The sequence below is a fragment of the Artemia sp. Qi Xiang Cuo genome, chromosome 17 (genome assembly GCF_049724085.1).
Source record: "Artemia sp. Qi Xiang Cuo chromosome 17, ASM4972408v1, whole genome shotgun sequence".
NCBI classification, from domain to species: domain Eukaryota; kingdom Metazoa; phylum Arthropoda; class Branchiopoda; order Anostraca; family Artemiidae; genus Artemia; species Artemia sp. Qi Xiang Cuo.
This window is the reverse complement of record NC_142810.1, coordinates 53,546,876-53,574,093: the sequence shown is the minus strand read 5'-3', so window position 1 is coordinate 53,574,093 and position 27,218 is coordinate 53,546,876. Positions and strand designations below refer to the sequence as shown.

Genomic DNA, 27,218 nt, shown 5'->3' with positions numbered 1-27,218 from the left:
TCCAAAAAGTCATAGCAATTGTTTTTTTATGTACAAATTGTTGTATTAATAATGAATACTCTTAGGAAAATTGGATGCCTTTCCATTGGAATAAGAGTGAGTGTGCCTTTTCTGACAAATTTAATCCTTCTATCGATTTTCAGCTTGTTAGTTTTTGTGATACAACTTTTGTCCCTCGTTTTCTAATTGTCAATGAGAAGAACAACAGACAATGATGGAAAGAAAATTTAATCCTTATTCCTCTTGATTTGAAAAATGTGTTTGAATAAGCAAACAATATTAGAAATATATGTGATACAATAATGTGACAAAATAAATGTGATACAAGTTTTATCATAGGTAATTTTTGAAAATGTAACAATAATTTGACACAATAAATGTGATAAAAGATTTATCACAGGTAATTTTAGAAATATAAAAAATGGATTTGCTTTTCGACAAAATCCAAGACCTGACCCTAAAAGGGATTTCATTTATTTATAGTACTACCCACCCCTTTTCTTAGAAGAAAGAAATAATTCACAAATATTATGAGTAATTGAGAAACTTTAGTTGATAATGCAAGCAATTAAATGTGTTGTTGTTGGAGATGGGTATGTAATTTTGCTACTGAACAGATTTCATATTTTAGGCATAGAATACATCTGTTGCTGCAGCGCTTTACCCTTAGAAGATGCAGGATAGCCTTTTTATCTTATGCAAGGTCTATAAGCTAATAGGAGGTAGTTGCATAAAAGCTAACACTATTTTGCTGATTTAGTGTATCAAGTAAAAGTCTTTTGTGTCATCTTCAGGCAGTGTTCCTGTTGCTTGTTTGCCATTACATTTACTTAAAGAAAATAGTTTTGGGTGAATAATTCATCTAGAATATGGGCCTAGCCCATTTAGAACTTCATTTTGGGGTAAATATCTACCAAATCATATTATTGAGTTAGGAATAAAGTGAATACACCATTCGATGCCTTTTTTTATGCTGATTACAAATATAATAATCATTTCTATTGGAAATGAATTTCAGCCCCCCCCCTATATATGCCAAAATGGGTAAATATTTACCAAATCATATTATTGAGTTATGACTAAAGTGAATACACCATTCGATGCCTTTTTTTATGCTGATTACAAATATAATAATCATTTCTATTGAAAATGAATTTCAGCCCCCCCCCCATAGGCTATACCTAACCTACCCCGGAATTGGCATATATAGAGGGGGGCTGAAATTCATTTCCGATAGAAATGCTTATTATATTTGTAATCAGCATAAAAAAAGGTATCAAATGGTGTATTCACTTTAGTCCTAACTCAATATAATTTCATATATATTGACCAGCATTTCTATTGAAGTTGAATTTCAGCCCCCCCCCCTATATAGGCAAAATCAGGGTTTGGTTACGTAGATATTTACGAGGGGGGGGCTGAAATTAATTCACAATAGAAATGATTATTAGCCTATATTCGTAATCAGCATAAAAAAAGGCATCAAATGGTGTATTCACTTTATTCCTAACTCAATAATATGATATGGTAGATATTTACCCATTTTGGACTTACAGAGGAGGGAGGGATAAATTAAAGTAAAGTACTCTTAGGTTTGATATAAGTAAATATTTTAGAATTTAAAGTTATTTTTAGAATTTTATAGTGTCTCCTCATGAGTTGGGAAACTACCTTCTTAGAACTTTTCTCATAAGAATTGTATTGTCTCACTCCCCATTCAGTATATTGTTTCAAAATAAGCTTTAGTAACATACCCAGAAGCAGGACATGGTACATTTGGGTAAAATTACATTACTGGCCTAGGAGTAAGGTGAATATACCACTTGATGCCTTTATATAATCTTTCTGAAGAAAACATTTGCTTTTCAATTTTAAGCCTGGTATAAATTTACAACTGTGACTTATAATAAGGAGACACACTAAGAAAGCAATTCTTACTTTATAAAATGTATAAAGATCCTAGTTAACGTATTATCCAAGGGGAGAACCTTTATCTCAAATATTTCCTCTTTTTTCCAAATTAAAAGAAAAAAATTACAATTTTTTCCATGCTTTTGACAAAACATTTCCATGTTTTGAAATTTGTGCTACAATTTTTTTCATTGATAGTGTTTGTCTCAGCTGTTCTAGCCAGGGCTTCCACTATCCCCAAATTTTTGGGGATTTTCCCAAAAATCTATTTGTCTCCCTGAAAAAAAAATTTGGTTTCCCAAATCCCCAAAAATCAACCAATCACAGTGTCATCCCTAGTGACTATCCTAGCAAACATTACTTTACCTAAAATAATTTTTCACTACTCTCTTGTTTGTTAATTTTTGTCTCCTGTGTTACTTTGCATAAGAACCAGACCCATACAATTTAAGTATAGATGGTTCTTTTTATTTTCACAAAACTATCATTTTCTTGCACTTATATTAAACTATTTCAAATACAGTATTCCAAATGCTATTAAGATTCTTACATTTACGTCATTTGTGGTCAAGACAGTCTTGAGAAAATTAGACAAGAATTTTACTTAATGTTGTTGAATGCTTGGCTAGATTTTGGGTTTTGAAGTTGAACATCTAAAGAGGGAGAATTGTTTTGAAAGCTGAATCATAAGTTTAAATTTTGTTTTCTTTTGCTATTTTTGGTTTTGGACATACTGTATTAATGTTTAATACTAAATGATTGAATGCATAATATATTGAAGGAATCAATATTTTTGACAGGAATTCTTACCATTTAAATTTTTTCTTTCATTTGGTGTGTAAAATTTAAGTTCTTCTCTTTTTTATCTGAGAATTGTATTTGTCAGTACTCCCATCACAATTGTCTTTCTGGTCCCTTCACCTGTGTAATATTTTCAGTGGGCATAATACTTCAAACTGCAATTTTAGGATCTTTTTACCATCTTGCAAAGCTGTTAGTTAGATGCAGGAAATTTTAATGAAAATATGTTCTGCTCAAATTTGGGATAGCCAAGTAAACTTGTTTTAATATCTAGGCCTACCTTTACAACTTCTAATACTTGAACAATTTTAGTAACCCTGTGTGAAGGCTAATTCTGAGATAAAAACAAAACAATTTAAAGAAATTGTGGTATAATTTATTTTATCAGGAGAACTGTCCCTAAATACCATATTCTTACCATAAAAATGCACCACCCCCTCCCCCTCCTAATGAGACAAAATTTAGCTATAGACTATGTACAAGGTCCTGGAATAGGGGATTTAAACAGAAGTGACCCCAAAAATATTATTCATAAGAAAATTTCCATTACAGCTTAAAGTACGAATTTGATTATTAGACTCATATTGTTTTCTTGTCAAGTTTTATATTATTTTTGGACTTATTTACCACGAACTGTTGGTTAATAATGCCAAATAATATTAGCGTGAAAAAAAAGAATAGGTAAGTTTTATATGATTTGTAGCCTATATCTATCATGTTCAGGCATTAGATGGGCTGATATAAAAATGAGACTGCAATAAGTACTATATTTGAAATATGGATGGCCATAGGCTTTGTGGGAGGGGTGGGGGGGGGGGGTAATTGCTGACTATATAGTAATTATGAGGTAACCAAAAGAAATGAAAGCATAGTAGAAACAAACAATGAAAAAAAAATGTATGTGTTGAGGGGGTATTTTCCACCAGGGGGGGGGGTATTTTCTGATGGAATCCACAGAGGTAATTTCCACTGGGATACTTTTTGTGAGGGGGAGAGGTACTTTCAGTTTTTACTGTGGGGATTTTCCAGGGGGTAAACACCTAAAACCTTAGAATCAGCATGAAAAACCAATAATGTGTCAATTGTAGTTGAGATTCTCTTTTAATTTAAGCATAAATTTACTTGTTTAATTTAGTTCTTGTTTGTTTTAAGTTTTAATGTTGCCCCATACTTATAGGTTGAATTTTGTCTATTTAATTTATATATTTAAAAACCCCAAACAATATTTGTTTTTAAATATTATTAATGAATTGCTGTGATTAATGACTTAACGAAAAACTGCTACCGGTATTTACTGTTCACATGTTCACTTTTTTTTTTTATTACAGTTTTGAAGTTTTTGCTGCAATATCAGCAATAAGTCTTTTCAGCTATGGTTTACAATCCAGTGCTCTGGCTCTAAAACCTACCCTGTAAAAGGCTTGATTTACTATGTAGATCCAAGCCCTACTTGAGCCTGAAACCAAAGCTAAAACCAATTTTGACTCCTGAATTTTTGCAACAAAATTCCATTTTGTTTTTTCCCCCAAAATTCCCCAAATCTTGAAGACTTGTCCCCAAAAAGTCCCCAAGTTTTTGAGGCATGTCCCTGAATTTTAAGATATGAGAGTGGAAGCCCTGGTTCTAGCTCCATTTAAAAAAAAATAAATAAAAGACAGTTCCAAGACATTCATGAATATCTTAGAACCTATATATTAACAGAGTATATACTTCCACTCCCCTAACATACAAATATATTCCCAAAATTACATTCTGAATCTAAATATAACCTTCATTTGCATCATTAATGAATGTTATCCGCACCCCCCTGATGTCTAAATATATGCCCTGATTTGGATATATTTAGGGGTTGACATAAAGTTCATTTGGTTATATTTAGATTCAGAATACAATTTTTGGTATATGTTTGCACATTAGGGAGGTGGGGTATATACTCTGTCACAATTGTAAATCTATGCCCCATAATACTTGTCCAGTCCCTAATCTTGGCCTGATGTTCTGGTTAAAACTCAGCTTTCCTGTATGTATAGCCAGCAGGCACTTAATCTTTGGCATTGTTTGCTTAGGGTTGGATAGTTATGACTGACTGATGGTTAGGACTAGACCAGCTGGGGTTGGCTGACTCACAGTTTATAGACAGTAAGCTTATTGCAGATCATTTCTGGTCATTGTGAACAAAAAGCTCCTCCCACTTCTTTCTGCCTTAGCTTGTTTAGCCTGTTTCTGAATATACCAGTAAGCTTATTGCAGATCATTTCTGGTCATTGTGAACAAAAAGCTCCTCCCACTTCTTTCTGCCTTAGCTTGTTTAGCCTGTTTCTTTCCACTCGCACCCCTGTCTGGGTTTTTATAATGGGAGAGATAGAGAATGATCATACTGCTATATTCTGTCTACTGTGGGCTGACTATAGGATAATCTTGCAAAACATCTAGGCTTTCAAAATTTGAATGTAGTCAAAAAGTTACCTCTTCATTCTAGTTTATTTGAATATATAGATTCTGTTTTGTAGTACTTGTCTTATATTAAATCTATCAAAGACTGACTGTTTTTGTTATTAGGGTATATTGTTCTAACTCCAAGGTCCTGTTTCCAAGATTAGACAGCATTTTGTAAGATTAAGCTCAAGGTTTTAGACATTTGGCTAAGACTAGGCTCTACTGTTGTCTATCAGTATATATGAAATTGTGACTGTTGTGTATGGTTAAGTTATTCAAGCTAATCACTTACTTGTTTAAAAGATTTTGGTACTTGTCTATTAAACATAACACACTCAAGAAGTGAAGTTTGGTGAATGCTAATGAAATAAAACAAAATTATAATGAAAATATAATACTTTTGAAAGAAATTTTGGCTATATATTTGCACATTAGGGGTGGGGGTGTAAAGCATAACATATATTAAATACATAACCTAAACAAACTTATTTTAACCTAACCAAACCTATTTAACCTAATGAAAAAAAATATGATGAAATTTTTATTAGCAAAATTGTGAAAACTACAACTTGGAAATATGCTCAGAATGCAGAAATGTCCTCAAGATTCATATTACAATAAACTTGGCCTTCTGTCTTTACTGCCACCTGCTGCATGTAATCTACTACATGGGCACCCATAGGCTGTATTTTAGGGGGGCGGGCTTATCTGGTCTAATCAGCACTTCCAATGCTGTATAAATGAAACCTCAAGACAAGTTATCATATGGAGTGCAATGTCAGCACAATATCTTGTTCTGTTTTTTTTAGACCAGGGCACTTCTTATAGAAAGAAATGTCATAGGAACTTCAAAAAGAGCTAATGGAGGGCAACCAGTTCCCCCTCCCCCACATCAATCACTTCTCAAAACATATCCAATTAAAAATGTTGAAATAGCCATTTTGTTCAGCATAGTTTAAAGGTCCAGGAATTATGACTTTGAGAATGACAACTCCCCCCCCACAACCCTCAGAGCAAAGGTTGTAAGTTAGGCCATGGGGGGATATAAGGTTTTTTATAGAAAGGGTGGTCATATCAGAAGTTCTAATGGCCTTTTTAACAGTCAAAAGTGATTGGAGGTCAACCAGCCAGCCACCTCCCCTTGTACACCAATCATTTCCCAAAACACATACAATCATAATTTTTGAGACAGCCATTTTGTTCAGTGTATTTGAAAGGTTGAGAAATTATGTCTTTGAGGATCCCCCCCCCCCATATAGCCCTCAGGGCAAGGGTTGTAAGTTATGCCCTGGGGGTATAAGAGTTTTTTTTTATAGAAATGGTATTTGTATAAATTTCTAAGAGAGCTTGTTGGATTGGTAATCAGAAGTTATAGTGCTCTTTTTAAGAGTCAGAGTGATCAGAAGGTAAATACCCCCCCCCCCCACACACACACACATTATATCTTCCTGAAATGCATCTGATAGAAATTTTAAGATGACAATTTGTTTTTGTTGAAACTTCAAAAAGGCTCAGTTGGTTGGTAATTGAAATGGCTAGTGCCCTCTTTAATAGTCAAAAGTGATTGGAGGGCAACCATCCCCCCCCCCCATGCCCATCATTTCCCCAAACACTTCCAGTCAAAATTTCAAGATAGTTAATTTGTTTGATGTAGTTTAAAAGTCCAGGAATTATGTCTTTGAGGATGAGAACCCCCTAACAGTCCTCAGGGCAGGTGTTGTAAGGTTTGCCCCAAGGGTCTTTAAGGTTTTTATGGAAGTGTTGGTTGTATAAACTTTGGAGAGGGCTCATTGGATTGGAAGTTGAAGAGCCATTTTTAAGAGTCAAATTATTGAAGGGCAGCTAAACCCCCCACATCATATTTTCCTCAAATGCATCCAATAGGAAGGAGTCAAGCGTGATTGAGAGAAAATAGCCCTCCCCCTCCCTGATATCCTTTTCCCCCAAACAAATTCAATTGAAATTGTGAGAGACTATAACAGTGTCTTTAGTAATCAAAGAAAATATAACAATGTCTTCATTAATCAAATACAAGAAATATTTAGGCAGACATTGAACTAAATCAAAACAAAGTATGAGCATGTGAACTTTCAAAAAGGTGACAAAGCAAAATCTAAAGAACAATTTATATTATTAAGTTTGATCTTTAAGAGTAAGTTGTGGGGGATTTTGAACAAGCCAGAAGGCAATATGTGTATACTTTTAGTATTACAACTACAGTTACTGTAACTAATGACGCTAAGAGCATTAAAGTGAAAATTCTAGGAAGTGTTTAGGGGTCATTCCAATCAAATGAAAAAACTGTGTACATGCAGGTTTTTAAAAAGGCATATAAGCAATATCCTAGGCAGTGCCACTCTATAGTAGCTAGAAATATCATTGAAACATTTAAAAAGCTAATTTGGTACAAAATTAAAAGCTCTAGGGTTCTTTGTAAGGGTAAAAAGAGATTGTAGGGGAATAAGCCCATCTCTCATGCCAATTTATTTCCCAAGCACATCTAGTCAAAATTTTTTGAGACAACAATTTTGTCCAGCATGGTAGAATGGTCCAGCAACTATGTCTTTAGGGATATTGGGCATGTCAAACCCCCACAATTATGCAATTGGCACATTATGCTATAAAACTAAATGCTACTTTAAAACTAAATCAAAAGGCATTGTGTTTGGGGTTGCCAATAAGACACTTCAACAATATATCGAGAACGAATGGGTGTATTAAGTTGAAGTTTTCGGGGCGACTACTATTGCTGCTTTTGTTCTTACATTTTAAATAAATAAATAGATTGTAAGTGTATCTAGGTTGTCAAAGAGCATAGATAAAATCTTTTGGGAATGATATTAAATTTTTATTTTTTCAGGTCAACTTGAGAAGGTATAAAATAAAATAATTCCACAAAACAAATTTTTCAAAGAAAAGTAAAGAGCTCCATTAAGCCAAAAAGGGTAGAAATGAAGTCAAGTAATCATCCAAGCATAAAACTACCACAAATCACTATCAATAAATAAATGAAACTCAAAATGACCAAAAATTAGAATAAATAGCCAGGTCAAACTTGAAACAAGCAAAAATTAACATTAGTAGAGCTGATAACCCCCATGTCTTCTCAAGAGCAGAACATAATTTGTGCCTTACTGAAAACAAAACATGTTTAAATGTTTTCACTTTTTTTCCTTAAATAAGTAAAAAACTTTATTTTACTCACTTTTTTTACCCTTTTTATGTTTTAAGGAATAAATATCAGCATATGTATATTAAACTGACAATCCACAGTAACTTTTTGTTCAGTATCACTCTATATTATAAAAATACTGAAAAAATACAAATGAATTTGCATTGTCAGTTTAATATACATATACTAATATTTATTAATCAACATGTTAATATTATTTAATTTATAAAATTGAAAGCATTTAGTTTTTTTCAGTAAAGTACAAATTATGTTCTGGCCTTGGGAAGGTATAGGGGTTTTGAGCCCTACTCATGTTAATTTCTGCTTGTTTTGAGTTTGACTTGGTTATTTATTACCAGTATTATCATTAATTCACTGACCAATGGTGAGATGTCAGGTATATGCCAGGTATTATATATATATATATATATATATATATATATATATATATATATATATATATATATATATATATATATATATATATATATATATATATATATATATATATATATATATATATATATATATATATATATATATATATATATATATATATATATATATATATATATATATATATATATATATATATATATATATATATATATATATATATATATATATATATATATATATATATATATATATATATATATATATATATATATATAGTAGAATACCTGGCATTTTATGCCATTATTGAAATAGGATTGTGTGCATATTCTTGTGCACATAATTGTATTTCTTATCCCAGTTTACACCTTCTTTATCACCACTTTGGAAGTATACACATGTTTAAGCTGATAATGTGTTTAAGCTACTAATTTGTGTTTAATTTGTTTAAGCTACTGATAATGTTGTTTTTCTCTGGGCTGTGTCCACTCTCTAATCCAGTTATTTTTCTGTTAAGGGTTGTGCATTATATTTGTATATATTGAATTTTTTTTTGTTTCTTTTTCCTAGTACTCTGCTCGTGTTATCTTGTTTTTTAACTGGTTAAAAACAAATTATTATTATTATTAAGACACAAGTGCACAAGTATGGAATATTGGGATTTCTGCTAACCTTAGTCTCACCAAAAAACCTGAATTTACTGAATAAGTTTTAATTTTGCTACTTTGCCTTTCCCCTATTCCTCTGTAAATTTTTACCCCCCCCTCCCCTCTGTAAAGTTTTACCCCCCCCCTCCATATGATTCCAGTCCTTTATTTCATATCTTTTCTTCTAATATTCTAAATTCCTTGTAACTTTTTTTTCTCAAGGTGTGGAATATTGAAAGATCTAATGATATTAAACCGTTGCAAGATAGTAATTATGCTAATCATGCACAATATCTGTTAGAATGAATAAGCAAACAGATTCTATTTTTGAACTGGAGCCATAAATATTGAATTGCAATCAGGAAGATTGTGTTTTTTTTGCAATGTATTTACTTTTCTTGGTTTATGCTGCCAACATTTGTACTTGAGTAAGAGAGGCTATTTAATTCTGGCGGGTGGGGGTGTAGATTGAAAAGTTATGTTGGGGTTTGGATAAAGTTTGTAAGTACTATCACATGTAATTGAATCAAACTAAAGGGAAAATTATTTAAGTTGAATTGTACCTATTCAAAAGCTGGCTCTGATCCTTAGTGTTCTGGAGGAGAAGAATATTTTAGGAGGTAGTTCAATGCTTAATGGAATTATAATAGGTCAAAGTATCCTAGTGTTGACATCTATTGCCCAAAAATGTTCATAGAAGACAGGCTACCTTGGCAAGATGTTCCTCCTCCCTACTCTTGAAGACAGAAAATAAATGTTATGTAATATATTTTTTTATAAGCCTAGGCTTCCAGCAGTACATAAGGAAACATGTTAAGAAAACAATCTTTACTTCATAATATGCAGAATAATCCTAGGAAACACATTTTGCGGGAGGAGAACCTTTATCTTCACTCCTTTTACTGCTGTACAATTTTTTTTAACAAAATTCAGACAAGTAAATATGGATTTGACGGCATTTGTCTGTTTCCTAATATTCTTAGATCTAATTAAACACCATCAGTGCCATCTAATTATTTCTCACAAAAACATATCAATAGATAAATGTGACCAATGGTTGTGTGCACAATGCCTATCAATGTCCTCCTCTGAACATGATATCTTTGTAAAAATGAATGACCGACTTGGTAGCACCTGGGTATGCCCCATGTGTAAATCTAGAGGTTCAGCCCAGCAAGAACTTCCCCAGCTGCTGAAGTCAGCTCTTAATGAGCACTGTAGTGAAATGAAAGCTATGTATGTTGGTTTTCAAAATGAAATTTGTACCTCTCTTGAAGGTATTAATGCTAGAGTTCAGAGTCTAGAAAATATTATCTCATCTAAGGTGTCCATGGCCAATGTTGAGGAAATGGTCAATCATACCATTGACGTTAAGCTGAAAACTGAAGTTCAAAAGACGTATGAATTTAGTTGCATATGGTGTTCCACCCCAAACCAATGACTTAGAGTTCTTACAAAATTTTCTTAAAAATATGTTTCAAATTGATGTAGGTGCAGTGACCAATTTGCATCTATATATGTAATTAAACACCATCAGTGCCATCTAATTATTTCTCACAAAAACGTATCAATAGACAAATAATGATAAATTAGGTTAAGTTAGGTTTGGTTAGATGGTGTTGGGTGTTTGTGTATAAACAATTTTCCAGACTTTGAGAATAGACACAAATATTTAGAAATGTGATAGAAACCGGAAATACAATGAAAGAAGTGAAGGTAAAGGTTCTCTTCCTGCAAAATATGTTAACTAGGATTATTCTGCATATTATGAAGTAAGAATTGTTTTCTTAACATGTTTCCGTATGTACTCCTGAAATCTTAGGCTTATACCCATATTTGCACTATTGCAAACAATTACAGCATATCTTTGTGATTATTCCTGGTGGAAGGGGGACTACCTTCCTGCAGTTGGGCCAACAAACCCATACATGCAATATTAAAGAGTAACATAAAATATATTTATTATATTTTTGCTTTTTAGTGTTTTAAAAAAATGTCTCAAAATGTTCTTCTTTTTAGTGCTGTTGGTAAAACATGTCTTCTAATCAGTTACACAACAAATGCATTTCCTGGAGAGTATATACCAACAGTGTAAGTAATAGTTTAGTTTTTGATTTGATTTCTTGTTTGTCATAAATTGTTTCATTTCATTTCACATTTCATTTCAGTGTTCGCGAAAAAAAAAGATCATCAAGTTAATTATTGAATTTAAAAAAAAATTAGTTGTGTATACTTATTTTCAATATTTTAGCATTGGGCCAAAAAAAAAAAAATTACCAAAAGGCCTCAATAGGTATTTTGTCTTTTTTGGGGGAATGATGGGCGTGGGGGGGCCTAATTGCCCTCCAATCACTTTCGACTATTAAAAAGGCCACTAGCCACTCCCATTTCCAATCAAATGAGCCCTTTTCGAAGTTTCTATGACAACTCCTTTGATATAAAGTGCCTGGGTATGGAGAAAAAACCAAAAATCTACACATTGTGCCCACATTGTTCTTTACTTAGGCAGCACTAGTGCCTAACTTCATAATATGCAGAATAATCCTAGTTAACATATTTTGCAGGAAGAGAACCTTTACCTTCACTTCTTTCATTGTATTTCCGGTTTCTATCACATTTCTAAATATTTGTGTCTATTCTCAAAGTCATAACAACATACCAACTTTAATGAAATGTCATAAATTTTTAAATTAAACGAAAATTGAAAACAAAAAAGAGAAAATCCTCCTAGCATATACACCCATACACCATAGTATACACCATACACCATAGCACATACCAAACAGCATACACCATAGAATTCACCATACACATAGCATACATCCTACACCATAGCATACACCTTGCACCATAACATACACCATGTACCATAACATACACCACACACCAGAGACTACACCATACGCCATAGTATACACCATAGCATACAACACACACCATATTTTGGTTATATTTTGCACCAAGGCGCCCGAGGCTAAAATAGCTGTACACACATTTGCCCCTCTCTATCCAAAGCTTCAATCTAACTCCTTCCTTAAAGTTGCAATTAAGCTCAAACTATTTCCCAAGATAGCAAATTTTAGCCTCTATAAACTATAAACTTTTCTTTTAAATTATGTGTTTGCGTTTTTGGTATCTATGGCAATGGTTCAGTTATAAAGTTAACAAAATAAAAAGCAAATAGTGGAGTGTTAAAATGTAAGCTTTCAAATATATACCATTTTATATATAAATTATTTTTATGAGACTTTGGTCCATTATGCGTTCAGGTAGCCTTTTATGGCACAAAATTGACTTATCTCTTGAAATGTCATAACTTTTTTTTTTGTTAAAAAGGTGGATAACAGAAAAATTATCTAAAGAACTCATAATTTTAACATTAGCTTAAACAACAGGGGCTAATATGAGACTGATGGCCATATAGTATGGGCTCACTTGATATTTTCTTATGCGACAACAATTGGTTTATTAAATACCATGGCTGAACTTCTTTGGGAAGTGGATGTGATGTTTAGCAAATTATATTCATTGTGAACAATATGAAAACCGAGAGTTGTTATGCTAAAAGGTGTATTAAATTCCCTCTAACTCCTTAAATAAAGTGTTGTCATAAGCAGCTCGCTAGTGCTGCCTAAGTAAAGAACAATGTGGGCACAATGTGTTGTTTTTTGGTTTTTTCTCCATACCCAGGCACTTTGTATCAAAGGAGTTGTCATAGACACTTCAAAAAGGCCTAATTCGATTGGAAATCGGAGTGGCTGGTACCCTCTTTAATAGCCAAGTGATTGAAGGGCAACTAGCCCCCCCCCGACCCATCATTCCCGCAAATAAATCCAATCAAAATTTTGACATAACCATTTTGTTCAGCAAACTTGATTTCCAGATAGAAAATAAGTTTTTGTGAAGGACACTCCCCCACACCCCTCAGGGCAAGGGTTTTAAGTTATGCCCTGGGGGCATATAAGGTTTTTTATAGAAGGCGTTGTCATAGAAACTTCAAAAAAGGCTCATTCGATTGGAAATTCAAAGGGCTAGTACCCTTTTTAATAGTCGAAAGTGATTGGAGGGCAACTAGCCCCCCCCCCCCTCCCCACGCCCATCGTTTCCCCCACCATATTCAATTAAAAGTTTTAGATTGACATTTTGTCCAGCGTAGTTGGTTTCCACATAGAAAATATGTTTTTGAGGAGGATATTCCCCCACTACCCTAAGAGCAAGGGTTTTAAGTTATGGCCTTGGGGCATTTAAAGTTTTATAGAGGGTGATGTTGTAGAAACTTCAAAAGCGGCTCATTTGATTGGAAATTCAAAGGGCCAGTGCCCTTTTTAATAGTCAAAAGTGATTGGAGGGCAACTAGCCCCCCCACGCCGATCATTCCCCCAAACACTTCCAATTAAAATTTTGACATAGCTATTTTGTTCAGCGCAGTAGTTTTCCAGATAGAAAATATATTTTTGAGGAGGAAACTCCCTCACAACCCTCTAAGCAAGGGTTTTAAGTTATGGCCTAGGGGCATATAAGGTTTTTATAGAAGGCGTTGTTGTAGAAACTTCAAAACAGGCTCATTCAATTGGAAATTCAAAGGGCTAGTACCCTTTTTAATAGTCAAAAGTAATTGGAGGGCAACTAGCCTCCCCCCCACGCCCATCAGTCCTCCTAATATATCCAAACAATATTCTAAGATAGCCATTTTGTTCAGCATACTTGATTTCCAGATAAAAAATATTTTTTTGAGGAGTACACTCCCCCACAACCCTCAGGGCAAGGGTTATAAATTATACCCTGGGGGCATATAGGGTTTTTATAGAAGGCGTTGTTGTAGAAACTTCAAAACAGGCTCATTTAATTGGAAATTAGAAGGGCTATTACCCTTTTTAATAGTCAAAAGTGATTGGAGGGCAACTACCCCCCCCCCCCACGCCCATAATTACCCCAAACATATTTAATCAAAATTTTTAGGTGGCAGTTTTGTTCAGCGTATTTGATTTTTACATAGAGAGATTTATTTTGAAGTGGAAAATCCCCAACAACCCTCGGGGTACGGGTTTTCAGTCATGCCCTTAGGGGCATATAAGGTTTTTATAGAAGGCGTTGTCATAGAAACTTCAAAACAGGCTCATTCAATTGGAAATTGAAAGTACTAGTACCCTTTTTAATAGTCGAAACTGATTGGAGGGCAACTAGCCCCCCACCAGGCCCATCATTCCCCCAAACATATCCAATCAAAATTTTGAGATAGCCATTTTGTTCAGCATACTTAGTTTCCAGATAGAAAAAATGTTTTGAGGGGGACACTCCCCCACAACCATCAGGGCAAGGGTTTTAAGTTATGCCCTGGAGGCATATAAGGTTTTTATAGAAGGCGTTGTCGTAGAAACTTCAAAATAGGCTCATTCGATTGGAAATTCAAAAGGGTAGTGCCATATTTAATATTAAAAAGTTATAGGAGGGCCACTAGCCCCCCCACGCCCATCAGTCCCCCAAAAACATGCAATAAAAATTTTGATATAGCCATATCGTTCAGCATAGTTGACTTCGATATAAAAAATATCTTTTTGAGGAGGACACTCCCCCACATCCCTGAGGGTGAGGGTTTTAAGTTATGCCCTGGGGGTATATAAGATTTTTAAAGAAGGCGTTGTTGTAGAAACTTCAATAAAAACTCATTTGACTGGAAATTCAAAGGGCTAGTGCCCTTTTTAATAGTCGAAAGTGATTGGAGGGCAACTAGCCCCCCCCCACCATCATTCCCCCAAACACATCCAATAAAATTTTTAGATAGCCATTTTGTTCAGGGTAGTTGATCTCCAGATAGAAAACATATTTTACAGGAGAACACTCCCACACAACCGTCAGGGCAAGGATTATAAGTTATGCCCTGGGGGAATATAAGGTTTTTATTGGAATCTTTGTCGTAGACACTTGAAAAAGGGCTGATTCGATTTGAAATTCAAAGGGATAGTACCCTTTTTAATAGTTGAAAGTAATTTGAGGGCAACTAACCCCCCTCTCACGCCCACCTTTTCCCCAAACACACCCAATCAAAATTTTTAGATAGCCATTTTATTCAACATAATTGAAAGTTTTGGAAATTAGGTCTTTAAGTCTGACAACCCCTACCCCCACAGCCCTCAGGGCAAGGGTTATAAGTTATGCCCCGGGGCAAATAAAGTTTTTATTGAAAGTGTTGTCATGGAAACTTCAAAAGGGCTCATTCAATTGGAAATTGAAAGGGCTAGTGCCTTTTTTAGTAGTTAAAAGGGATTGGATAGTGACTAACGCCCCTTTCACGCCCACCATTTTCCAAAACACATCCAATCAAAATTTTCAGATATCCATTTTGTTCAACTAGTTGAACTTTCTGGTTATTAGGTCTTTTAGGATGATAGCCCCCTCAGAGCCCTCAATGCAAGGGTTGTAAGTTATGCCCTGGGGGCATATAAGGTTTTTATAGAAAGTTGTTGTATAAATCATAGGCAGCACGATTGCGCTGCCTAAGTAAAGAACAGGGACACGAGAACGAGACAAGAAACAGGGACTAAGTAAAGAGGAGGACACTCCCCCACAACCCTCAGGGCAAGGGTTGTAAGTTATGCCCTGGGGACATACAAGAACAATGTTGGCAAAATGTATTATTTATTAATTATTTCCTTTAGAGCAGGGCACTTCGTATCAAAGAAGTTGTTGTAGAAACTTCGAAAAGCATTCATTCAATTGGAAATTGGAGTGGCTTGTGTCCTTTTTAATAGTCAAAAGTTATTGGAAGGTGACTAACACCCCACTCACGCCCACCATTTACCCAAACACATCCAATCAAAATTTTGAGATAGCCATGTTGTTCACCGTAGTTGAAAGTTCTGGAAATTCGGTCTTAGAGGATGACAACCACCCTAACAGACCTTCGGGTAAGGGTTGTAATTTATGCCCTGGGGGCATATAAGGTGTTTATAGAAAGCGTTGTCGTTTCCAAAAGGGCGCATTCGATTGGAAATCGAAAGGCCTAGTGCCCTTTTTAATAGTCGAAAGTGATTGGAAGGCTTGACGTTTTTATAGTATAGATCGAAGTGGGTATAATGTATTATTTTTTGTTGTTGTTGTTGTTTAGACCAGGGCGCTTCGTATCAAAGGAGCTGTCGTGAGAACTTTGAAAAGCGCTCATTCGATTGAAAATAGAAAGGGCTGATGCCCTTTTTAATAGTCAAAAGTGATTTGAGGGCAACTAATCCCCCTTCCACTCCCACCCTCCCATTTATGCTCTTAAAATTTAACCAAATCAAAATAGCGTAAGTGTATCCAAGCTATCAAAGAAAGTAAACAGATTTTTTTTGCAAATGGTATCAAGTTTTCCATTTCAGGTCAACTAGAGGAGGTATGAAACTAAATTAAACAGTACTATTTGTGTCTAGATTTTTGTGAAAAGATGGGTGTATGTTGTTAAAAATTGCTGAAAATTTTTCTCCAGCATACAAATAGCAGGCCAAACTATAAAGTCTTGAAAAACGAAAAGATTTAAAGTGTTATTTTCTTTTTCCCTGAAAAGACAATGTTAGTATGAAACGAACTTAAATTAATTAAAAAAACTTTTTCCAAAAATTAAGTTTTTCAAAGAAAATTAAAGAACTCCATTAAACAAAAAATGAGCAAAAATAAAATAAAATAATCTACCAAGCGTGAAACTACCACAAATCAGTATCGATAAATAAATGAAACGCAAAACAAACAGAAATTACAATAAATAACCGAGTCAAACTCAAAACGAGCAGAAATTAACATAATTTGGGTGCAAAACCCCTATGTCTTCCCAAGGCCAGAACAAAATTTGCACTTTACTGAAAAAATACAAATGAATGTGCATAGTCAGTTTAATATACATATACTGATATTTAATAATCAAAATGTTAAAATTATTTGACTTTTTAAACTTATAAAAGTAAAAACATTTATATTTTTTTTTCTATTATTCTTTCATTCAACTTATGTTTGTATGGAATTAAAAGTGTTTGGCCTCTAATTCAAAAAATTTAACTTTGAACTAACAGTAGGAATTCGGCATGTTCTAGAACAAGTAAAAGCTAAAGGAGGAGATACTATTAGGAATTCGTACATATTAGTTACTAACTACCACTAGAAATTGCTAACTATTAGTACTTAACTACAATTAGGAATTGGTAACTAATACTAACTAACTACAATTAGGAATTGGTAACTATTAATAACTAACTACAATTAGGACTATTAGTAATCAACTACAATTAGGAATTGGTAACTATTAGTAACTAACTACAATTAGGAATTGGTAACTATTAGTAACTAACTACAATTAGGAATTGGTAACTATTACCGGTAACTAATATTATAATTAACAATTAGGAGATGAATTGGTAACAGTATTTGGCCCATGTTAATTTTAGTCTGTTTTGGCAGCTATGCGATTTACAAGGAATAACTACTATGATTTGTATTTGAAAGTGCCATAGCAACATATTAGCTTCTGCCATGTGTCTCAATTTCAACCAATTTAATAAAAAAAATAACGTAAAGTAATCAAGTTTCCATTTCTGGTACATATTTGAGTCTTGATGTAAAAAAATTATCAGGCTCCTCACTGCTTTAATTTGAAGTAACCTATCTGTAATGGTTTTGTATGCACCCAAAAAGTATTCTGATAAATAGTGTAAAAATTCTAATGAGAAGCAATTATAGCAGAGTAAAAAAATATCAGGCTCCTCACTGCTTTAATTTGAAGTAACGTATCTGTAATGGTTTTGTATGCACCCAAAAAGTATTCTGATAAATAGTGTAAAAATTCTAATGAGAAGCAATTATAGCAGAGTAAAAAAATATCAGGCTCCTCACTGCTTTAATATGAAGAAACCTATCTGTAATGGTTTTGTATGCACCCAAAAAGTATTCTGATAAATAGTGTAAAAATTCTAATGAGAAGCAATTATAGCAGAGTAAAAAAATATCAGGCTCCTCACTGCTTTAATTTGAAGTAACCTATCTGTAATGGTTTTGTATGCACCCAAAAAGTATTCTGATAAATAGTGTAAAAATTCTAATGAGAAGCAATTATAGCAGAGTAAAAAAATATCAGGCTCATCACTGCTTTAATTTGAAGTAACCTATCTGTAATGGTTTTGTATGCACCCAAAAAGTATTCTGATAAATAGTGTAAAAATTCTAATGAGAAGCAATTATAGCAGAATAAAAAATATCAGGCTCCTCACTGCTTTAATTTGAAGTAACATATCTGTAATGGTTTCGTATGCACCCAAACAGTATTCTGATAAATAGTGTAAAAATTCTAATGAGAAGCAATTATAGCAGAGTAAAAAAATATCAGGCTCCTCACTGCTTTAATTTGAAGTAACCTATCTGTAATGGTTTTGTATGCACCCAAAAAGTATTCTGATAAATAGTGTAAAAATTCTAATGAGAAGCAATTATAGCATATTAAAAAAATATCAGGCTCCTCACTGCTTTAATTTGAAGTAACATATCTGTAATGGTTTTGTATGCATCCAAAAAGTATTCTGATAAATAGTGTAGAAATTCTAATGAGAAGCAATTATAACAGAATAAAAAAATATCAGGCTCCTCACTGCTTTAATTTGAAGTAACCTATCTGTAATGGTTTTGTATGCACCCAAAAAGTATTCTGACAAATAGTGTAAAAATACCAATGAGAAGTAATTATAGCCGAATAAAAAATATCAGGCTCCTCACTGCTTTAATTTGAAGAAACCCATCTGTAATGATTTTGTATGCAACCAAAAAGTATTGAGATAAATAGTGTAAAATTTCTAATGAGAAGCTATTAAAGAATGATATATTATTTTTGAATTAAAAAATGGGAAACATTTTTCAATAGCTAATTACAACCAATGGTTGGTGAACGTTTTACCCTTAAATGATCCATATGGTTCTGAAATGAAAAAAGGGTTTAACAAAAAAATTAAATGACAGTATAATTTTTAGTAAACAATCAATTTTTAACCTCACACAAAAAGGGAGGAAAAGAAGTAAAATAATGTATAAAATAATATAATGTATAAAATAATGAATAAAATTATGTATGTATGAAAGTAATGTTCTTTTTTGTTACAGATTCGACAATTATTCAGCCAATGTAATGGTAGATGGTAAGCCAATTAATCTAGGCTTATGGGATACAGCTGGACAAGAAGATTACGATAGGCTTCGACCCTTGTCTTATCCACAGACAGTAAGTTTTGTCAGCATTTTTTTGTGAGGTTAGGTTGTGTTGCCATTCCCTGCTTTTACATTTTCAGAATGCTGTGTATCATTTAAGTTTGGAATTTCAAAAAATGGCAGTTTAAAGTCAATTTTTTATAGTAAAAAATTCAGGGGGATTTTATAAAGTACAAGGGGGATAAAAAGTACAGGGGGATTTTTTAAAGTAAGTAAATGCAAGTTTATTGTGCAGGGTTTTCCCCGCAACCTCCATGAAAAAGTCCTCCCTTCGTGCAGCCTCAGTAAACGACCTAGATAATAGAAAAATAATAAAAATAAAAGAATTTACTTGAAAATAAAAGAATTATATAATACTTAAAATATAATGAATTAAAATAATTTCGTAAACAACATTAGCATGGCATCGCAAACAAACAAAAGAGAAGAAAAGCGAGAATGGGGTTTTATAAGGCAGACGAAAATACTGGATCAAGACAAAACGGATATTTCGAAAGGACAACCGACTCTCTTTTCAGCGCTACAAGAAAAAGTTATAAGAAAACACGTTCACACTGTCCAAACGAAAACGTGAATAAAAAAAAAACCGGATAATGAAAAAAAAAAAGGAAAGCTAGCCTAGAAACCAAACTATACGGAGAACCATGAAAAAAATAGCAGAACTAGAAATTTAAAAGCCAAAAATCCTAATTCCAAAATCGAGCCACTCACCCAAAATCTATGATTAGCTACAAATGACGTTACCCGTATAATACTAGATCAGACTGTGTGAACATGTTTCAAATTTTCATAGGAAAGCTGGATCTTCTTAATTTGATTGGTTTGATTGGTCTTCTTATTTTGCTAATTTTGTATCCACGTTCTTTTTTTAAGTTTGGTGCCCGCTACTATCAGCAACTGCACAACGACATATGGATCTATTTCCCATAAAAATCAAATTCCCGATTTTTCGTAATTTTCTAAGATATATGCGGTTGTGAGATTTTCCCCTTAACCAATTGTAACATCATGTTTCATTTCAGTGTCCTTAGTATTTATTTTATGCTTCTTGCTCTAATCTTATGTCTAACCATAGTTTAAAGCAGTGGTTTATTAAGGTTTTTCTTTTGGCTGTTTAAATGAGGTTTTTTAGTGAAGTACCAGATTTTCGTCAGTGGCCACGTTGAAGCATGGAAATAAATAGGCAAAACCATATTTGACCTCATTTTTCGTCAAAAATGCTGTCAAAACTGCTGTCAAACATAACCATAGTTTAAAGCGGTGATTTATTAAGGTTTTTCTTTTGGCTGTTTAAAACTATGAGATTTTTAGTGAAGTATCAGATTTTGGTCAGTGTGGCCACGTTTAGGTATGGAAATAAATTGGCAAAACCAATTAGTTATATTTGACAGCATTTTTCGTCTGTAAAAATTTAAACATTAACAATTTGTTGACTCCCAGAGACAACTAAGCCTCCGTAAGCTGTTTGGTGGCATGTGTTTTTAGCTTATTTTTTGCTAATTTCCATCCACATTAATTTTTTCCTAATTTTGTGCCCATTACCACCAACAAAAATTAGCTGCATATAGGGTTCTCTAAAAAAAAAAAAAAATTGAATTCCTGATTTTTCCTGATATTTTAAGTCATATGTAGTTGTGTAAATTTTCCCTTAATCAATTCCAAAAATCAGATTTCTTTTTCACTGTTCGTAAACGAACAGTGAAAAAGAAATGTGATTGTTTTGTTACTTCAAAGGAAAGTATATTTTCTTTTGAATGATTCTTTTATCGATAATATCCAGGCGCCGCTTTATTCACTATGCTGTTGCAAGGTGTTTAAATTGAATATTCTTAAAATTGAATGTCAGGACTGTCCTGTCCTGAACTTTAAAAAGAAAATTCTGCTCCGTTCAAAAAAAAGTGCCTTCTAATGATGTAAATTTCATTAAATCTGAATATCTCTGTTCACTTTTTCACTTTTTCACTGTTTCTTTTTCACTGTTCACTCCAATTTGTGTAAACCTTTTCATGATGATAAATAAAAGTTCAAATAGGGATAAACCTTTTCTGCTCCGTTAAAAAAAGTGCCTTCTAATGATGTAAGTTTCATTAAATCTGAATATCTCTGTTCACTTTTTCACTGTTCACTCCAATTTGTGTAAACCTTTTCATGATGATAAATAAAAGTTCAAATAGGGATAAACCTTTTCTGCTCCGTTAAAAAAAAGTGCCTTCTAATGATGTAAGTTTCATTAAATCTGAATATCTCTGTTCACTTTTTCACTGTTTCTTTTTCACTGTTCACTCCAATTTATGTAAACCTTTTCATGATGATAAATAAAAGTTCAAATAGGGATAAACCTTTTCTGCTCCGTTAAAAAAAAGTGCCTTCTAATGATGTAAGTTTCATTAAATCTGAATATCTCTGTTCACTTTTTCACTTTTTCACTGTTTCTTTTTCACTGTTCACTCCAATTTGTGTAAACCTTTTCATGATGATAAATAAAAGTTCAAATAGGGATAAACCTTTTCTGCTCCGTTAAAAAAAGTGCCTTCTAATGATGTAAGTTTCATTAAATCTGAATATCTCTGTTCACTTTTTCACTGTTTCTTTTTCACTGTTCACTCCAATTTATGTAAACCTTTTCATGATGATAAATAAAAGTTCAAATAGGGATAAACCTTTTCTGCTCCGTTAAAAAAAAAGTGCCTTCTAAGGATGTAAGTTTCATTAAATCTGAATATCTCTGTTCACTTTTTCACTGTTTCTTTTTCACTGTTCACTCCAATTTGTGTAAACCTTTTCATGATGATACATAAAAGTTCAAATAGGGATAAAATCCTTTTAATAAACAGTGGAACTTTTATTTATCGTCATGGAAAGGCTGTGTGGTCTCCGAAATTATTTAAACCTTTTCAAGTATGTATGGTCGCTGATGATTCCGCTGAACCAATTAAAACGATCGGACTTTATTTTCAGTGTCCTTGGTGCTTCAGCTGGTGTAAATCTTTTAATGTATATATGGTTACAGAAGTTTCTACTTAACCAATTCAAACGTTCAGTTTTTATTTTCACTGTCCTTGGTACTTCTCTGGTTTAAAAACTAACTGATGTAGACTTCAAGTGATGTAAATCTTTTAAAGTGTATGTTACAGTGAATGTCTGAAATCTGGTTAATGTTGACGATTCACTGGTGAATATGCGTAATTCCTTTTTCTCTGCTTGGATCCAATTAGCTTTGCGAGTCAGCTTTTTCAGTCTTATGTAAGCCATGATAAAAAAGTTAAAGTTAGGTTAAATTTAGTTATAGATATCAGAAATGAGTTAGAAACATAAACTAAGCTGAGCTAACCTAACTTGACACAAACTAACCTAACCAGTCATTATCGAACCTGCATTAAATTGAAAAAGTTGATTGGCAACGCTGACTAGATCCAAGAAAAAAAAATGTTCAGACTTTATTTTCACTGTCTTTGGTACTTCAGCTGGTGGTAAATCTAACTGGTGTAATGTTTAGCTTTACAAATCTTTTAAAGTATATATGGATGTAGAAGTTTCCACTTAACCAATTCAAATAATCAGATTTCTTTTCACTGTCCTTGGTACTGTAAAAATTTTGCTAATCTACGACGGATTTTTGGCAAGATAAGTTCTAATCCCTTGCTTAAATAACAAAAATTCACATGCATTTAACCTTAAAGGTCAAGCTTTCGGTAAAGAAGAAGGGGGGCTGCTTATTAAGAGTATGACACAATTAGGATTGCATTGGAGATTTGTAAGTTTTAGTAGCTAGGTATAACGTAGTTAGGAGTAGTTTGAGTCTGAAAACAATTTCCTAGAGGAATGAAAGCTAGTTGAGGAGTTAAGGATGTTCGATACCAAAAATGTTATTTTGCGAGTCTCAGCGTAGCGTAACATTCTTAAAGACAGGACCCATTAGCAAATTTTCTCAGCACCACGGGGAGCTTCCGAAGTAATTTTGGTAAAAAAAATTTATTGGAAAGCTTAGATGTGTCGAGAGTCCGAAAAGCTAACGACTGGCTATTTTAAAAGAAGTACAATCTATAATCTTACTAACTATTAAATAATTCCTACTAACTTGTACAGCATAAATAATGTCTAGCCTGTGTCCACAAAGATTTCAATCAAGGCAGTTAGCACAACAGGAAACTTACAAAACTGTTAAATTATTCCGTGATACTTCTTTTGAGCTGATTTTTTAATAATTTCCAAGCAGGTATACTAAAATATTTTTAGGGACTGTCCTGTCCTGAACTTTAAAAAGAAAATTCTGCTCCGTTAAAAAAAAAGTGCCTTCTAATGATGTAAGTTTCATTAAATCTGAATATCTCTGTCTCTTGCATAGAATGACTTACTTGACTTGACTTAAAGCTCCTACTGGTGGTCCAGCGTAGAGAGAGATGTGACTCTTCGCCTCCATTCCGAACGGTCCTGTGCAGGCGTGATTGCTTCTTGGAGATCAGTACCGATCATGGAGAGGTATTAGGTAAGGCTGTCCCGCATTCTGAGCCAGGGTCTTCCACGGGGGTGCTTCCAGCCATGTTCAGGGGGATCAAAATTGAAAAGTGTGGTGGTGGGGGCTTCTGCTGGCATGCGAATTAAGTGGCCAACTACCCACATGCGATTTAAGGGGTACAATAGAAGTACTTAAATGTTTTTTCTAAGATATCCTAGAAAGCGCGTGTATGCTTTTAGTTTTCTTTCGTTTTTTCGAACCTCTGATCAAATCTGCACAAGTTATGGTAAGAGCCACCAATCAATTGTGAATAGGTCGTCCACACAAACCAAAAGCTTGTAATGGATGAGATAGGGTGAGTTTGGGTTTGATGCTTCAGCTTTATATAGGGTGATTCTAGGGTGACAGGGTGATTCTTTAAGCTTTAAGGCATCAAAGAGTCTTAAGCAAGGATTTACTTTGTTACCTTGACTGTTGTCTTTATTTATTAATGAGATTAAGGGTTACTTTAGAAATGGGGCAACACCTGTTGTAGGATTATCAAAAGAATCTTTGTTTGCCATTCTTTTTGCGGATGACATCATATTAGTTGCAAACCAAAAGCTTGTAATGGATGAGATAGGGTGAGTTTGATGTTTGATGCTTCAGCTTTATATAGGGTGATTCTAGGGTGATAGGGTGATTCTTTAAGCTTTAAGGTATCAAAGAGCCTTAAGCAAGGATTTACTTTGTTACATTGACTGTTGTCTTTATTTATTAATGAGATTAAGAGTTACTTTAGAAATAGGGCAACACCTGTTGTAGGATTATCGGAAGAATCTTTGTTTGCCATTCTTTTTGCGGATGATATCTTATTAGTTGCAAATAGTGGTATTGAGCTGCAAAGACTTTTGAGTTTGACTCATGAGGAATTAGCAATGGAGAATTGAATTATAAATGCTGATAAGTCAGCTGTTGTAGCATTTGAGGACAAGGTGGAATTTAGGGAATATTTAAGTGTGAATGGTAGTGAATTGAAAACGTGAAACGAGTTTCATATTTAGAGTGCATGTTTTCACTAAATGATAGACGAGGTAACCATGTTGATTTTATGGCGAATAGAGGACTAAGGACGATGCGGCGTGAATTAAAAAGTTGTCTAAGAAATATAATCCTAAGCAATATTAAGCGAATGAAGAAAATATTCAGTAGTAACTTAAGACTAGTTTTTAGTTATGATTGTGAAATTTGGGAAATTCAAAGGGGGAAAAGGTAGGGAGGATTCGGTTAAGTTTTTTTTATAGAAACTGTTAGGTCTAAGAGATAAGGTAATGGGTTAGTATTAAGAGGTGATTTGGAGCTGATTAGTGTAGGAGGAAAAAGACTAGTTAGCATGGTTAGATATTGGGAGAAACAATTATCTGTACAAGATGACATACTATTAAAGCAGCATAGCTAAAGGGGTTAAGCGATAGGAGAAAAGATCATTGGTCTAACCAAGTAGGATATATTTTTGAAAGTTGTAGAGAAGCTAGGCTGTAGAATATCAGGAAAGGATTAGGGCTTGAAAGTTGATGGAGGCCAAACAAGTAATGATATTTTTTTATAGAACCAGGAAATCCTAAAATGGTATTGTGATATAACAGCGTTCCTGTCCCCCCTCTCTGTATGCTAATATTAAGGAACCATGGGGGGAGGGACTTTATTCTAAAGTAAGTGGTAGCTTTTTAACATTTAGTGACTGGAAGAAGCATCAGAGAAGTCGACGCCCAATGTGTGGGCGTCGACGCCCTTACTTTCGCCCAATGTGTGGAGATGAGGAGAATCATGTAATTCATCTTTGTAAGGAATTGATTGGTCTGAGTGAAGAAATTTTTCTAGGGTGGTGTACAAGGGAGGGATAGATCAATAGTTATTAAGCGATAGAAATTTTATGGAGATGAAGAAGTTAGAAAAGTTTGTGGGTATAGATGCCACTTTCCTTTAGGGATCTCTTTATTTGTATTTTAAGGTTCTGCCTTTGTTTATGAATTTGATGTTGTAGTATTTTTGTATTAAATATGGCCCATAAAGGCGTTTAGTGTTAATATATATCATATCGTATTAGCGGTGGGGCGATGCTAAAAATTTCTATCGATCCTGATTCTAATCCCGTTACCACTTCAATGTTTTGATTTCGACTCGATTCTACATCCCGATTCCAAGAATACTTAGCTTTTCTTTACTGTGCAGATAGCAATCATAAAACCCAAGGTACATGAAAGGCCTAGTTTATTATTTTTGAAGTCTAATTAATTTGTATTTTCTTTCCAGTTTGAAAAGAAAATATTCCTCCTATGAAATTCCAAAAGAGGTGTTTGCCAAACATCCAAATTACATAAATTCAATCCGACCAAACTACCCAATATGGTTCAAACACTGATTTAGCCGAAAATTTTCGACTTAATTTCATTTTTTTTTTCACCCAAAGTATATAAAATCAATCCGACTAAACTGCCCAATACGATTCAAGCGCTGCTTTAGCCAAAAATTTTGAAATCGACTTAATTTTTTTTTATTTGAAGGATCCCCATACCCTGAAAAAAAACTTTCCATTCCTAATGAGCTGGCTTATCAGTATATTTCCTAGCAGAATCATCCCATAGTTGTCAATCATTGTTTGAATGAGTAGACAGCTGTAAACGATACCGAATTATACAATTTCTAATAATCGTACATTTCTGGTTAACTGGTCGAGCATGATTCTGATTAAAGTTAAAACTGTTTTTGTTTTTTCACATTATATCATATCTGATTCTAAAAAACAAGGTAGAATTTTTTAAACAAAAATTTTTGTGTTGTAATGTTAAATAATATTCTTGTGAAAATTTGGATCTTGTGACTTAAATTCCGAAATCGAAGTGTTTAGAAAGGCTTTATTTGTATTTACAGTGTAATTTTGCGTTTAAAATAGTTATCCACCTTCGTTCAGGTTCAATTTGTTTTGGACAACTGAACCTCGACCGTATATTGTTTTGTGTATTTACATTTTTATTTGTGTGCAATACTTTTTTAGGATGTATTTTTGATTTGCTTCTCACTGGTCAATCCTGCCTCATTTGAGAACGTTAGAGCTAAGGTAAGTCCAAGAAAAATTTGTATTTTTATTAAAATTTGGAACTCAGTGTAATCTAAAGATTTATATTAACTTGGATTAAAGTAGAAA

The 27,218-nt window shown here is 33.5% G+C and overlaps 1 protein-coding gene across 1 annotated transcript in view; it reads left to right on the top strand.

The window, feature by feature from the left end:
- The first annotated feature begins 457 nt into the window (after positions 1-457).
- Rac1 (ras-related protein Rac1) overlaps positions 458-27,218 on the top strand; it is a 53,158-nt gene continuing 26,397 nt past the window's right edge. Inside the window, exons 1-4 of the mRNA XM_089103129.1 lie at positions 458-593; positions 11,383-11,454; positions 19,474-19,591; positions 27,069-27,131. Of these exons, the coding sequence (XP_088959255.1) occupies positions 559-593; positions 11,383-11,454; positions 19,474-19,591; positions 27,069-27,131 (288 nt within the window). The 5' untranslated portion in view covers positions 458-558. The remainder of the gene's footprint in view (positions 594-11,382; positions 11,455-19,473; positions 19,592-27,068; positions 27,132-27,218) is intronic.